The sequence below is a fragment of the Squalius cephalus genome (genome assembly GCF_949319135.1).
Source record: "Squalius cephalus genome assembly, chromosome: 15".
NCBI classification, from domain to species: domain Eukaryota; kingdom Metazoa; phylum Chordata; class Actinopteri; order Cypriniformes; family Leuciscidae; genus Squalius; species Squalius cephalus.
Window position 1 is genome coordinate 15,122,231 of NC_137136.1, and position 14,957 is coordinate 15,137,187.

At 37.2% G+C, this 14,957-nt stretch overlaps 2 protein-coding genes across 2 annotated transcripts in view; one reads left to right on the plus strand and one right to left on the minus strand.

Annotated features, from left to right (window-relative positions):
* The window catches only part of mindy3 (MINDY lysine 48 deubiquitinase 3), a 40,812-nt gene extending 29,826 nt beyond the window's left edge, over positions 1 to 10,986 (minus strand). The window contains exons 1-9 of the mRNA XM_079894743.1: positions 10,230 to 10,986; positions 9,727 to 9,806; positions 7,947 to 8,007; positions 5,899 to 6,075; positions 5,607 to 5,658; positions 4,339 to 4,453; positions 3,620 to 3,693; positions 3,239 to 3,318; positions 2,902 to 2,972 (exon numbers count right to left, since the gene is read on the minus strand). Coding sequence (XP_079750869.1) covers positions 2,902 to 2,972; positions 3,239 to 3,318; positions 3,620 to 3,693; positions 4,339 to 4,453; positions 5,607 to 5,658; positions 5,899 to 6,075; positions 7,947 to 8,007; positions 9,727 to 9,806; positions 10,230 to 10,323 — 804 coding nt within the window. The 5' untranslated portion in view covers positions 10,324 to 10,986. The remainder of the gene's footprint in view (positions 1 to 2,901; positions 2,973 to 3,238; positions 3,319 to 3,619; positions 3,694 to 4,338; positions 4,454 to 5,606; positions 5,659 to 5,898; positions 6,076 to 7,946; positions 8,008 to 9,726; positions 9,807 to 10,229) is intronic.
* An 891-nt stretch (positions 10,987 to 11,877) lies between these two features.
* The window catches only part of LOC307172298 (uncharacterized protein), an 84,823-nt gene continuing 81,743 nt past the window's right edge, over positions 11,878 to 14,957 (plus strand). Inside the window, exons 1-4 of the mRNA XM_079894570.1 lie at positions 11,878 to 12,055; positions 12,417 to 12,517; positions 12,610 to 12,756; positions 12,936 to 13,085. Of these exons, the coding sequence (XP_079750696.1) occupies positions 11,989 to 12,055; positions 12,417 to 12,517; positions 12,610 to 12,756; positions 12,936 to 13,085 (465 nt within the window). The 5' untranslated portion in view covers positions 11,878 to 11,988. The remainder of the gene's footprint in view (positions 12,056 to 12,416; positions 12,518 to 12,609; positions 12,757 to 12,935; positions 13,086 to 14,957) is intronic.

A 14,957-nucleotide genomic window follows, 5' to 3' on the forward strand; every position in this document is an offset into this window, starting at 1 on the left:
GCTGATTTAGGTCTCAAGAAACATTTCTTATAATTAACAATGTTGAAAACAGTTTAATATTTTTGTGAAAACCATTGAGCAGTATTTCAGGATTAGAAAAGAATAGAAAAGAACAGAAGTTCAAAAGAACTACATTACTTTAAATAGAAACCTTTTGTAACAATGTCTTTACTGCCAATTTTGATCAATTTAATGCATCTACCCTCGCTGAAAAAGTTTTCATTTCTTACAAAAAAACCCCATCTTACTGAACTAAAACTTTTGAACGGTAGTGTACATGAAAGGCTCTTGATTTGAAAAAGGTTCCCCATCCCTGATATACATATAAAAACCATATCCACCAACGAAAACCAAATCAGCAGTTAAAAAAACAACAACTTCAGTTCAAAGTGTAACTCTGCCTACAGCTCCATCTCCAGCCATGCATTCAAACACTGAAAGCCCTCACACTCATCTCCCATCACTCAACAGGTGAATATCAGCAGCAGATTTGGGTGGGGGAGGCGATCCAGGGGTGTGCGGATTAAAAAGATCATGAATATTGTGATGGGGGCTCAGATGGTTCTAAATATGAGGCGATACATTCCTGCGTTCTTCTAATCCAAACACAACTCACTGCACATATCCTGAAGCTCTGCTTAGCACAGGGCCATTCAAAATAAAGCAACTTCTTAATTACTTTATCCACAGGTTAAAACAATAGGGCCATTCCAACAGGATGTGAGAGTGCCAGGTGTTGTTGGCTGAAATTTCAGATGTTTGGGATTTAGAGGGCACATTAGCATTTAAAAAGATGTTAAGGCCCGGGTATACTTAATTTTCCACGTTTCACTCAGTCTCAAGCACAGTCGTGTCTACACAGTTTTGAAACTCAACCGTGGATGGACACATTCGACACATGCACAGTACAATTGTTTTTTATATTCTACCAGACATCAGAGGGCAGCACTGAGTCGTGTCATTTACAAGACATTCGCTCGGAAAGAGAGAGGAAAAGTAGCAGATCCGCCATTGCATGCAAAGTTTAGAACCAAAACAAAAGATGGAGAATGACATGCTGATTTATTTACGGTTCTTTGAACAGCGTGTTGTTTTGCATCCATCTGTCCGCACTCTTCTTTGACTACTGCACAATATATCACAACTGTGCATATTGTAACCTAGTGGACTCTTCGGTCTCAACATTCACCTTTGTATGGTCGGACGTCCGAAGTATACTTTTGCTTTAGGGAGACGGGAACCATTTACCTTCTGAAAAAATAACTAGTACAACTGAATATTATCTAAATAATTGAAGGTCTCAGTCCAAGGGGGCTGGAGAGGATGACGTAAAATGATTGAATTAAGTTATTTATATTGTAGAAAAAAAAAAGGATTTCCTTTTCCCCCTCAATAACTATTGTTTATATTGAACACACAGAATGAAATACTTGAATGTTCTAGTAAATTAATTTAATATCTCAATACTCCATATTTCTGTTAATTAAAAAAGTAATGCAGGCTAGGTATGGTAATGATACTGTCTTAAAATACTTAAAAAAATAAATAATAATAATAATAAAATCTTGGTAAAAACAACCTAAAACTAGAAAAGACAACAGATTTTCCCTTTTCCAATGCAGAACTTACATAATTGTTTTGTGTGTGAGAACAAACCCACAGAAATAGTTTCTTCCACAACATAAAAATTCTTCATGCACCAAAACTGTGTAAAATACAGAGTGAAGAATGTCACAGTCAGTATTTTAGTAGGCTATTATGTTGCAATTACGCTTCACAAAATCCCTGTGAGATATACAGCTAGATAATAACAAACCCACAAACAAACTGTGAGTTTTGGCATGTGGACTAGGCATGGGCGATGTCTACCAATTTGGCATCAGATGATGTCTACAGTGAAACATCGCGATGGACGATGACATCGCGCAGGGGGAGGAGGGAATGTTAACGTAACATTCTCATTTTCCACTAGATATTTTCCTCTACATCTCATCAGCAATTTCGATTTTAACACGCTCTGCAGCAGCTGACCACTAAGGACGAATGTACAGTGACGTGACATAACTGCCAGATTCAAACTGTGCTTTCGCACTATGGCTGGTGCTGAGCCAAAGACGGACGTGCTCAGAGCTTGTCATATATCACAACTATTCAGTGTTTTTAACCACATAATGTTTATTTTAGGTTTCAGACATTTAAATACATATAATTTATAGCAAAACAATACATTTATAGTTTGTAAAATACACAATGGTGTCTATAACAATCCATTCAAATATATTTGCCGATGTGTTTTATTCATATCAGATACACCGTGTAAGTAACTATAAAGTTTACTCTATTCTTCTCCCAGTTCACCAGCCACTTACTTTCATGTATTTCGGGAGAATTCACGTGCTGTAATAAATCCAACAGACAGGAATCTCTGAACTACGGCCCAAACAAACATGGCAGCGCCCATCTCCTGTTACAGATCGATCTCATTTATAAAGGTTTTTAAACGACAAAACAAACTCACTTACACGTATTTGAGAATCGGAATAGAAGATAGTTGATGACATGGTAAGCAAGTTTGTTAATATTTAGAAATAAAATCGCTACATCTGTCACTCATACAGCGCTATTTTGGCTGTGGTGAATCACGTGCCAAGCATGACGCGTCACCATGGAAACATGGGGAGTCGTGATGCCGGCTCAACATTGTGATGTCTGTCAGCCATCGCAATGAATGATGGCATCGTCTATCGGCCCAACCCTAATGTGGACACTCCGCATCTTTCACACAACACGTGCCAAAATTGTTCTCCAAATTTATCAACACTACAGATAGTGGAAACATCATCTATAGCATATGAATTATACTGTAAGCTCCTGTGAGGGTGTGTATGAGTAGATACCCACCTTGCAATAGCGCAGTGACTCCATTAGTGTGAGGAAGCCAACAGAGGCCTGCTGATGGATGCCATGAAGCTCTAAAGAACAAATAAAAATTCCTCTGTCAACTGTACAAAAATAACAGTCTAAAATAAAACACTAAAACCTAATGACCTTAGCAATTCTGTAACTTATTCTATCAGCAGGCATATGTTAAGTGTGCTAAACCTTGAGCAAAACATTTGATAATGCTGCCACCAAGTGGGCTGCAACAGCAGAACAACTGATTACCTACTTTGAATCGAGTTATTTAAAACAAACAGCATGTCAACAGATTATTATTCAGCAAAAATATGAAGCATACTCATTCCAGAACATTCTCTATCACCGTCCCACACGTTAGACACGGCATGACCTGTGACCAGCAGGTTGATTAGACTTTGGCTAAAAGTATAGAAAGAAAGACCATGAAACAGTCAGCATTCACTAGTATAAATATACAATAACTATACTTAAATACATTAAAATTAATTTTAAATTTTAGAGTTTAAATGTGCTTATATATATATATATATATATATATATATATATATATATATATATATATATATATATGGCTAAAGACCAGCATTATCCTATGGCAACGCAAGATCCATCTACAAAGTTACAATGCAATAAAAACAGCAGCCTAACAGTCTAAGCAATGATAATATAAAAAAACTTGATCTCTCAGCATGTATTTTACCTGCCGTGGCCATACACAGGGTCAATCAGAGGTTCAGAGGTGTCTTCAATCTCATTCTTTATGTTCTCAATCCCCTTCAAAAAAGTTAGAAGTTACAGCATAAGTAAAATCTCACACACATAATGGATGAACATAGCTAGCTAGCTAATAACATAGTTAGCTGGGCAAAATTTCTCATGTACTCTACAAAAGTTTGGAGTCAGCAAGATTTCTTTTATTCAGAAAGGATGCATTCAATTGATCTAAAGAGACAGTAAAGACATTAGTAATGTTACAAAACTTTTTAATCAAAGTATCCTGAAATGTATGACGGGTTTCACAAAAATATAGAACAGCACAACTGTTTTCAACATTGATATTAATGAGCAATGTTTCTTGAGCAACAAATAAGCATTAGAATGATTTCTGAAGGATCATGTGACTGAAGACTGGAGTAATGATGCTGAAAATCAGCTTTGTCATCAAAATAATAATTTACATTCAAGATAAAAACAGCTATTTTAAAATGTAAAAATATTTCACAAAATTGCATTTTTTACTGCATTTTCGATCAAATAAATGCAGCCTTGTTGAGCATAAGAGAATTCTTTAAACATTTAAAAAATACAGGCCCCAATGTTAGTGTAGATGAGAAAGGTTTACCATGCAAGCTCATTCTCTTGTTTCAATGGAACAAACAAATTCAGACCTTTTAGGGGTGGGGAAATATAAAGTTATACCTTTGTAAGTATGACTGAGTACAGGAAAAGGAGAACTCCGAATTTGTTCTTCCAGGTGTCGTACAGTGACAACACAGCCTCTCTCAACTCCGCAACAGTCCTGAGAGTCCTCTTCCTGAGGAAGGAGTAACCACAATGTGATTGTCAACTGGGGAAGATCCTTACTGTAGGTATAATGTCATGAGTTACAGACCAATTTAGACTGAAGCTTTATTTTAAGCTGAGCCCGATTTCTTTTAAGTAATCTACCAGTGATTTGTATATAGGACAAGGAAAAGACTTGAGAAAAGTAGGGATGCACCGAAATTAAAATTCTTGGTCGAAGCCGAATAACGAAACGCTTGGCTGAAGGTTTTTCCATTTATTTTCCCAATTTTTTCACCATTGCATTAATTAAATAATTAAAATGTGATTTTCACTATTTTGTCTTGCTTTTCAGAGAAAAAAAAAAAAAAAATCAAATTACAAAAATACAATTTAAAAATATTTATTTAACACTGAACATTTTTTTAACATTCCAGCAGATATTATACAAACAAAGCACACTATAACTTAAAATAAATAAATGAGTAAAATAAAAATAAAAATAAATTATTTGGCCATCTTTGAAGCCCCCCTTCTTGAATAGCCTATGTTAGGCCTATAACTGACTGCTGAAAGAATTAATTCTGTATGCCTACAACAAAAAAAGTGCATTAAAAAGTGCAAAAAATGAACCCACAACAAATGAATAACAAAATTCGAGAGGGTTATTGCTCCTGGGGCTGAGGACCTCTGAGAGATAACCATCTAACTGTTGAGCAATTGAGCTTGTCCTCTGTCTTGCAAATGGGTTATTCTCTTGGAGGATCTCATCGAACACGTCAGACAGCGAGACGGTGTGCGGCTCATCTGTAGTACGAGTCCGTTTTCTCTCTGCGCTGTTTTCATCTCCTGCGCAGTGCATCACCTGACCGTCTCCCTCACCTTGCGGCTTTCCCAAATCCAACTCGGCCTGGATCATTTCTCCACACCGCCGACATGTTTGCTGAATTTTTAAAGCACACGCCTCTCACTCTACGCTGGTTATTATTTGATTGCGTCATCAAAAACGTCATTGTTCGGCAAAATTTATTCTGTCTTTTTACTTGTTTGGCCGAACACCGAAAGTGCCGAATAATTTATAACTATTTTTGGCCGAATAATTTCGGTTGCCGAACATTCGGTGCATCCCTAGAGAAAAGAGAAACAAAAGTGACGCTGCGTGAAAAGAGTGTTTGTGCACTTACTGGATGACGCTGTGAAACCTCTCAAAGCCAAGCTCCTCAGCAGCCAAAGCAGCTAAACACACACCATGCAAAAACACAAATGCATTTAACAAGACACAACAATCCAAAGAAATGATTTGTAAGATCACTGTTCACTGTTAATGAGAATAGACAACTCATCAAGTTTAGAATAGCATGCTGTGTATAATCAACCAAACATTAGGGATCATTGTTAGGTGTTATTCAAACACTGGCATGTAGTCTTGTTCGGTATCTGTACAACATCCAGAAAGACAGCTACAAATTCTCTTACTTGGTGTGTCAGTAGTTTGGCTGGACTCGGGCTCTGGGTGGCTGTCTGTGATGTCACTGCTGTCTGTGGTTTTATCACGAGGCCAGGTGGCCAGGTGAAATGCCTGTGTCTTACTGAGGGACGCTGACTCCAGAATCTCACTGAGGGTGGAGCACAGGACCGTCCGCTGCTCTTCCTCTGTAGGGGTACATCAAGCCATGCATCTGATTTCTAAGCTGCAATAAAGATGTTGCACTGACTGACACCAGACACGAGCAGCGCAACACAATGTGACAAAAGCAGATAGAACCTATTATAATCAGTGATGCTGTCTACACAGGATGCAGTACAATGCAACATGACACAAATTCCAGAAGGTAAACTGATGCCCGTTCTATTTCCGTCATACTTGGCCCTGTCCCAAATGGCACCCTAAACACTTGCGGTCTTCCGGCCAGTCTGCACTTTTGTGACATAACACCGCTTTGACAGTCGTGAAGAAGTCTGCTGCGGAGCTTGCTTCAGTGCAGGCTCAGCAAAAGTGTGCATACTGACCGCAAGAAGATGCGTAATAGAGCCCCCTACCGCATAACAATGAAAACTCAGAAAGCTGGAAAATTCCATCAATGGCAGGGAAAGTGTCAAACTAAACTGGCAAGGCTTAAAAACATGTGCAAATGATACATTTTAGTGATGATGCAGCACTGGCCAGATCGGGTAAGTGACAGTTCCGTCAACTGTACCAAGTGTTGTTTACACTGGCCCCTGGCCATTGGGCACTCCTTATTTTCGAGCCCTGCTTCTATATAAACTGTCAGCCAAATATATTGGACAAACATGAAAATAAAAGTGTCATTTACTAGGATAAGACTGTTCTTTTCTTCATTTATGACAGCATTCCAAGCAGGATACAAAATGTACACAACATACTAATGAGAGCAACAGCTAAGAAGGTGAAATATGATCAACACAAAAGGAGTGAGGAGACGACGACGACGACGGGGGGAGAAAAAAAATTACTTTAGCTATAAAACAAAAAGGACAAAGTCTCACACAACGGTCCTTCCTTTAAAAGTGATCTATAAAATAGGACAAAATAAAACTAATATTATGGATAATTGGTAATACAAGGTTTTTAGAACACTAATTTTATAGAGTGGTGCAGTTATGACGTCAGAACCTGGAAGACTAATTCTAAGATTTTCTATGGGGTTTTTCAAATTATGTGTAAAATAAAGCATGTGGCAAACATAACGTGACTATGCTTTGACGTTTTGTTCTACAATATAAATTACACACACCCAGAGCAAAAAAAAAAATTTAAACAGTTATGTTCATTTTTGAAAACTTATATTTTTAACAAGTTACTAGATAAGACAGCTTAGAGCAACAAGCTGAGTGTGTGCGGTGTATATTGTAGAACAAAACGTCAAAGTTTCGACATGTTATGTTTACCACAGGCTTTATTTTATTCACAAATTGGAAAAACCCCATTATAAAACCCCATAGGAAAATCTCAAAGGAACCAGCGGTGAATTAGACTTCCGGATTATGATGTCATACCTGAACCACTCTATCTAAAGACGTTGTAGTGAATCACCACTTTCTGCACTTTTAGGCAGACAGTAAGACTACAATACAGATATGTGCCTGTTATAAGATTCAGGACGATGTCTTGCACTTTTATACCATCATATTTCCAAAATGCACTTATAACAATGCATTAATGTATGTATTGGCACACAGTCTAAATATCAGATTATAGTTGTCTTTTGTGTAGTCTGCATAATAACTTATATCAAGCAGAAACCAATAAAAATAAGTAACTATTGACATATTGCAACAAAACTCACATTATATTTATTGTTCATGTATTATTACATGGTCTTTTTCAATAACAGAAAAGAATACACTACAATGACTTATGTTCAGAACCTGAAACAGGATTTAGAGTAGGCTGAGATTATCACTCAATCCTAAAAATGGTTTGAGATGCTCTCAAGTGCCTGGTTTGGGTACCCAAAAGTGGAAACAAGGTGGAATTCTCTTTAAAATAATGCACAGCAAACCTGAAATATCTTTCCAGTTTGAGCCTTCAGTGTTAAACAGAACGTTCTTCAACAGGAAAGCCTGAGGAATAGCAAACAAAACACACAAATCATTAGGGCTCCACTTAACCAGCCAATAGGAACAATCTGACAAAATAGCATGTCAACACCACAGTATTACAAACAGAGTTAGAGAATAGGGTAGGACATCATACGCAAATCAAGCAGCATTTGTGATAGAAATGGACTGTCAGTGCAAGACTAAAATCTCTAATATATATTGCAATGACTTAGCCTAATAACTTAACAAATTTTAAAACACTAGGCATTACACTTGTCGACTTTGTAGGGCTGTAACGATATGCGATATAAAACCGAAATCGCGATACTCAGAGCCACGAACCTGTGTTGCAGTGTGAGAAGGCAGAATCGCGACACACCCCTTCCAAATCCCAGAGTTATAAATTCTCAGAAAATGCATTTAATACCAATATATTGAAACTTCTGTTTATATATCCATACTCCCTTAATAAAGGAGTTCAGACATTAGAAAAATATAAGTCTACACATGCATTTTATATTTAATATGAGGGGAATACACATGTATTTCCATAACTTTTAGGTGGCAAAATATTTTTTAGTAATTCTGTGAATTACACTGCGCAAACCAAAAGTAATACTACCCACCGGATGAAGAAGGGTTGGCTCTCCACAGAACATAATATATTTATTTTATTTTATTTTTCGTGTTCACATTTATGAGGAAAAAACAATGTTACGGACGTGTCAGTTCCCGGTTACGGACGTGACCGCTCTGAAAGCGGCACTAAAAGACTGCTTTAAAACTTCCACAGACACCTCAAACAGAAAGCACAAAGCCTTTCTTTAAAGTGATTTTTATTTTGTATTAATTGTATGTTAATTTTAATCAATGTTTCATCAACCAATTACCTGGATTTAATAAATAAGAAGTAAATATAGCAGACAATAGATAATCACGACACGGAGGCGCGTGAACTGGAGCTCGTCTCATAAATGAACCGAAACTCAGCATACTTGCCTCACAGACCTGAGAAATATAACTATTGTCTACAGAAAGCTTGAAATATCTACTTTTAAACAGAACAATTCAAAACGAAACAAAACTATGTAGTCCGTATGAAATGTGCATTTCTCTCTGGTGCGTTCACTACTGCGAAGATCGCGAGTCAGCATCGTCAACTTCATCTTTGCAGCCGACACAGAAAATACTTGTTTACAATAAACAATTAAAATGTCTCCTTGCTATATTTTACATATTCATAATCATTACTTTTGCCGGTTCTTTGTGACAGCTTTTAGGTGCTTTATTGGCAGTGCCACCCACATGTTACATGAATGTTATAGCTTTGGCTATTTATTTATTTTACTTGGGTATTAATATGTCCCCCCTCCCCTTCTTTCAGCTGACAAATGAAAGGAAAAACCTAAATGAAGTGTCTTAAAGTGATAGTTCACCCAAAAATTAAAATTTTGCCATCGTTTACTCACCCTCATGTTGTTCTAAACCTGTATAAGTTAAGTTTATTTCTTCTGTTGAACACAAAAGAAGATATTTTGAAGAACGTTGGACAGTTGACGGTAGCCATCGACTTCTATAGTCTTTTTTTTCCTACTATGGAAGTCAATGGGTGCCGTCAACTGTCTGGTTACCAACATTCTTTTATGTTTGTACTATACAAAGCCATAGGTGTTGATGATTCATTATTGAACATCATCATAACCTATGAATAAAAATAAGGTTTGAGAGAAAGTTGAATACCTGTACAGGTGCAATGACAGCACACGGTCCGCCTTCAAACTGCTCCAGGGCAGAGCGCTCAGCCTCAGTGAACACAAAGCCTGTGGAAAGAAATGCAGTGAACACAAAACTTAGTCATGTCACAAGTCTCAGTTAAGCAATTCATCACAATTCAACTGGGCAAGCAGTCAAGGTTAAGTAAAATGGACTTGGCATAGGTCTTCTTTGCTGACAACTACAGAATTTTTACAACACAAGTAATGGATGTATATCCTTGAAAATGAGATTCAACCTCCATAATTTGAGTCAGCATTCAGGCTGGATTACACAACATGACTTTTGCTCAGATTTTTTAGCTTGCCTTTCAGACTATGATACCATCCGGAAAAACTAGAAAAGCCTGGATAAGTGTAATCCTCAGTAATTTACTGTATTATGTTTAGTTTTACTCTATAACCTTTTACAAAGTCGGCATGTGTATGATGCATTTTGTTTTAAAATCTGTTCCGATCGCTTAACGTTACCTTGAGACCACCTGCGGAAGAGGGATACAGGCACTCCTCCGCCACTTGGTCTGCCCCACACCAGATCCACTACTTCTTTACTCGTATCTGACATTTCGTCTCTTGATCTTCGGTGATAAGAACTCAAAACCAAGCATCAAGACCAATGGAGATCCTTGTGACAGCTAACCACTGTAGTGCACGCGACGTGGCTAGCACACTCGTCCTGGCCTGCTTTTGTGTTCCGCTGAATCTTAAAGATTTTGCTTTGGTGGCATTGGCCACAGATGCGCTAAGTTACTGGTGCGTAAACTGTCCCGCGAGCGACGAATTATAGAACGCTCGCGCCAAAAATCGTGAAGGAACGTGGATTATGAATACACAGCGACAACACACCACAACCGCTCTGTTAACCTCATACGGGTTTAATTTGTGTATGAAATTAATGTTATCTTACGTCTTATCCAGTATTCGCTTCCTTAATTCAAGGTTTCTGTTCTGTCTGTTTAACTAGACAGGCCTGGTATGTCCTCACTGAAGTAACTCACTCACCATACGGTCTGTGGCTTGCTACATTAACAACCTAGACGTCAAAAAACAACAACGTTTAGTTCGTTCCTCCGACCGCCTATTTTAAGAGTAGCCAACGACTGTCAACTCCACTCGAGAACACCGCGAGAAAATACTGAGGATTTCAATGTAAACTGCTCGCTGTGGTAACTGCAGAGAGCTCTGTGATCCATTCAGTTTATTTACTACGTTCCTCCACCTCAAGTTCGACTTTGTGAGAGATTGGTTCAAATCGAGAAGGTTCTGGTGACGTTGAGCGAGAAAAAGATTTGATTGGCTGTTCCGTCGATCAATCACACAGCAACGATGTGACGTCTTGTTTTGCCCGCCTACAAAACGGAGGCTGAGCTTGAATATACAGTAATCTTGGCTAAGCAATGTTACATAAGAAAGAGATTAGGCAGCCATAAATTCTTAAAATACCAACAGTGGAGTAGGCGCACCCACAGAGGCTATAGTGATTTCTTGCCGACAGTGTTACCTTCTAAGCCTATAAAGTGTGCAGTGAATAATAGATGGTCCGAAAATATGTTTCCTCCCCTAGATAATATAACACCTATACATTGTAAATATACATGAATACTGCATATTTACATATAGCCCTCTGGCAAAATGTTGCTTTGGGGTAACTACTATGGGATTAATTTATGTGTATAAATAAATTAACAAAATAATAAGTAAAAAAGAAAAAAGACTGGTGGCCATCAAATCTCTCTTTTTTTCCTTTCTTTTCTTTTTCTTTTTTTTCTTTTTTTTTGACGTGGTGCAATTTTTCACTCATTCAAAAACTGTTGGCGTGTAAACGTATACATATTACACCAATACTTAGTTTAAAATTATTTAACAACATTTCTCTTTGCTCTTTGCAGGTATGAAACATACCTGGCTTAAACATTCCTCGCCTATTATTTTCTAAACTTTTTTTTTTTTTTAAGTAATGTGGCCCATTTTGTTCTGAAATGTGCGTTGAGAAGAGAATCAGTTTCGTGGGAAACAAAATCAAACGAAACGTTTGCGCTTCAGCGACAGACGCTTCAGAAATCATTGGAGACTTTTATTTTGTTAAAGATGAAACAGGAAGTCAATCCAACTCTTTCACGTTGTAGCCCATGCGTATTTTCACGCAGGCAAGTGGACGCTCCTCCAAGTGGAGAAGTATTTTCCTCTACATACAAAGTAACATAAATACACAGTTTTTTATCTAACAACAATGGGCGGACAAGCAAAAACTAAAAAGAAAAGCAAAGCTAAAAGAAAAGACACCAAACCAAATGGAGGTATGTCAGTTTTAGCAATCAGTAATGTTAAACTATCTGGCATTGCTGTTAAACGAAAAATATTACTTTAATACATATTATTTAAAATCCCACATCAATTAAACCAATTTCTTGTTATATAGACTGTACATGATAGTCACCTCTGCTGGTTTTGACAATAACGGTTTGATGTAAACATGACGTGTTTCATGTGCCATGTGGCGTTTATTGTGATTTTTTTTTGGAAGAAAAAAAGTGTTGACAAACTTGTCATAACTGTATTTAATCTGTAATTATTTACATTAAACTAATTTTGTAGCCATATCCTCAAAAGGTTTGATTTGGTTGTTACTAACTGATTTAAATTGTTTTGTTTGCTCAGGTGCCTTAATGTCACCACAGGAAAGAATGAAAGCAAAGATGCAGGAAAGGGCCAAAAAGAAAACAGCTGAAAAATATACTGTGGATCAATTATTGGAAAAGGTAACATTTAGCCAGATAAAGGATTTTAATGGAAATTAAATATTAGATCTTGTTTTCAGATTTCACTAGTGTACTTTCTCCGTCCCTCTCAGACTGAAGAGTGTATAGACAACTTTGACTTTGACATGGCCAGTCTGTACTGTCAGCGAGCGCTGGATATTGAACCAACCAACCTGACCATCCTGGACATGCTGGGGAACATCTGCGCCGAGCTGGGAGATGTAGAGAAAGCTAAACAGATATCCTTTACACATACTGTGCTACCACAATTCAATGGTCTTTGATTATGAAATCACTTGAATACTGTTGTGTATGTATGTCACCTGTACTGTTCATATGAAGCTTCTAGTCTTGTTGTTCCATTTGTTAAAGAGGGTTTGAGCGTATTTGTGTGTTATGGTCCTTGACAGCAGTGTGCGTGTATCTGAAGGCGGTGGAGCTCAGTCCAGATGAGGGCCACAGTAAGTACATGTACCTGGGGCAGATTCATGCAGGCATGGAGGCTGTACAGTACTTCAGTAAAGGAACTGAGGTCATGCTCAACACCATGGACAAACACACCAATGAGGCAAGACAATGCTGATACACAGTTCATGCATTTTAAATGAATTTTTGATTCACTTGATTGTTTCATTTACACATTTATATACACTGTCTTTCAAAAGTTTGAGATTAGTAATCTGGAAGTAGTTAATACTTTTATTCTGCAAGGAGGCATAAAATTGATAAAAAGTGACAGTAAAGAAAAAAAGTTTTTAAAAAATGCTGTTGTTTTGATCTTTCTATTCATCAAAGAATCCTTAAAAAATGTATCACATTTTCCAAAAAATAATAAGTAATAAAAAAAAAAACTACTTATAATAAATGTTTCTTGAGCAACAAATCAGCATATTAAAATGTTTTTGAAGGATCATGTGATGCTGAAGACTGGAGTAATGATGATGAAAATTCAGATTCGCCATCACAGGAATAAATTACATTTTAAAACATATTAAAATAGAAAACTGTTATTTTAAATTGTAATAACATTTCACAATATTACTGTTTTACCTATATTTATGATAAAGTAAAAGTAATGTTGGTGAGCATAAGAGACTTCTTTCTAAAACATTAAAAACTCCTACCAACCCCAAACTTTTGAACAGTAATGTACATGCTATTAGCCGATGCTATCTTTCCAAAGGAAATTGCAGGTAAATCCAAGTAAAATGTAAATGAGAAATAATTTTCGCATAGGGAAGTTGTCTCCAGGGCTATACTGTATGTTTGTAAATGAGTATTCTGAGTATTTCAACTCAGGGTATCCAATTATACAAGTACTTGTTTTCATTCATTTCAAACAAATAGTTAATTGGCGCTGCAAAATTAACCTACCCTGAAAAACATTTACTGAAACGTCTACCCGGTCTACCCTATATTGTGAAATGTGTGATGACCCACAGTAAAGCAGGTTCCTAATCCTACACGGGAAATACTAAGGGTAAACCTAAGTGCTGGTCTAAAGTTGCACACACAGTTCTAGTTTAGTAAATATAATGGACAAGTACTAAGGTGAGTCAGTGAGTCATAGCAAGAATAAACCACATATATTTTTAAGAAAACACATATGCGTACAGTTGTAGCAGGTTAACAGAAGATGTGATTGTATGTGTTTTAACGTTCCACAGAACCCTGAAATGGAGAATGACTAGCTGAGACCAGAATTGTACTCTCTAAGATACAAAGGAATTGTCATGTTGTTTTGAGCTCTCAGAGCTTTAGCTAATGTATAATGGATGCATTCCAGCATTATGGTGCGTTTTGGTTGGACAGCACTTTCTTTGCATTGATTAAGTTAGTTGCTGAATCAGAGTAGTGCTTTCTGGGAGGCACAGAATTAGCCCTGATGTAGTAGCAGGAAGCATTTAGTCATGCTGAGCCAGTCTCATCGTAGGCCTTTGTGTGACGTTTGTGTCTTTCTATGCAGGGCATGTTAACAGAATGTACAGAAGAACAGATGTGTGTTGTTCCTGTAGGTGGAGAGCTATTGAAAACCACTTGGTCACAGACATTGTTTTACATCAAAGCAAACTGCAATCAATTGAAATGACCACACAAGCTGTTCTTGTTGTGCATACATTACTGCGTATTGGATTTAAATGCTGTGAACAATGCTCTGAGCTTTGTGGCCCCATGGGTGAGACATGCATCCTCAGTGGTCTAAATGATTTGTCAAAAGAAAGCAGCTATTGGATTTCTTTAGGGTTAAATGTGCAGTTAAATTTTTCTGCACTAGAGGGCAGTCAAAGGTAAGCAGAAAAACAGTGAATTCATGTTTCTTTTCATTCAATTCACGTTTATTTGAATAGCGCGTTTCACAATACACATCATTTCAAAGTGCATGAGTCCATATTACAATTTAGAGAGATCTGTTATCAGAGGTAACTCTCTAAAAAGTTAT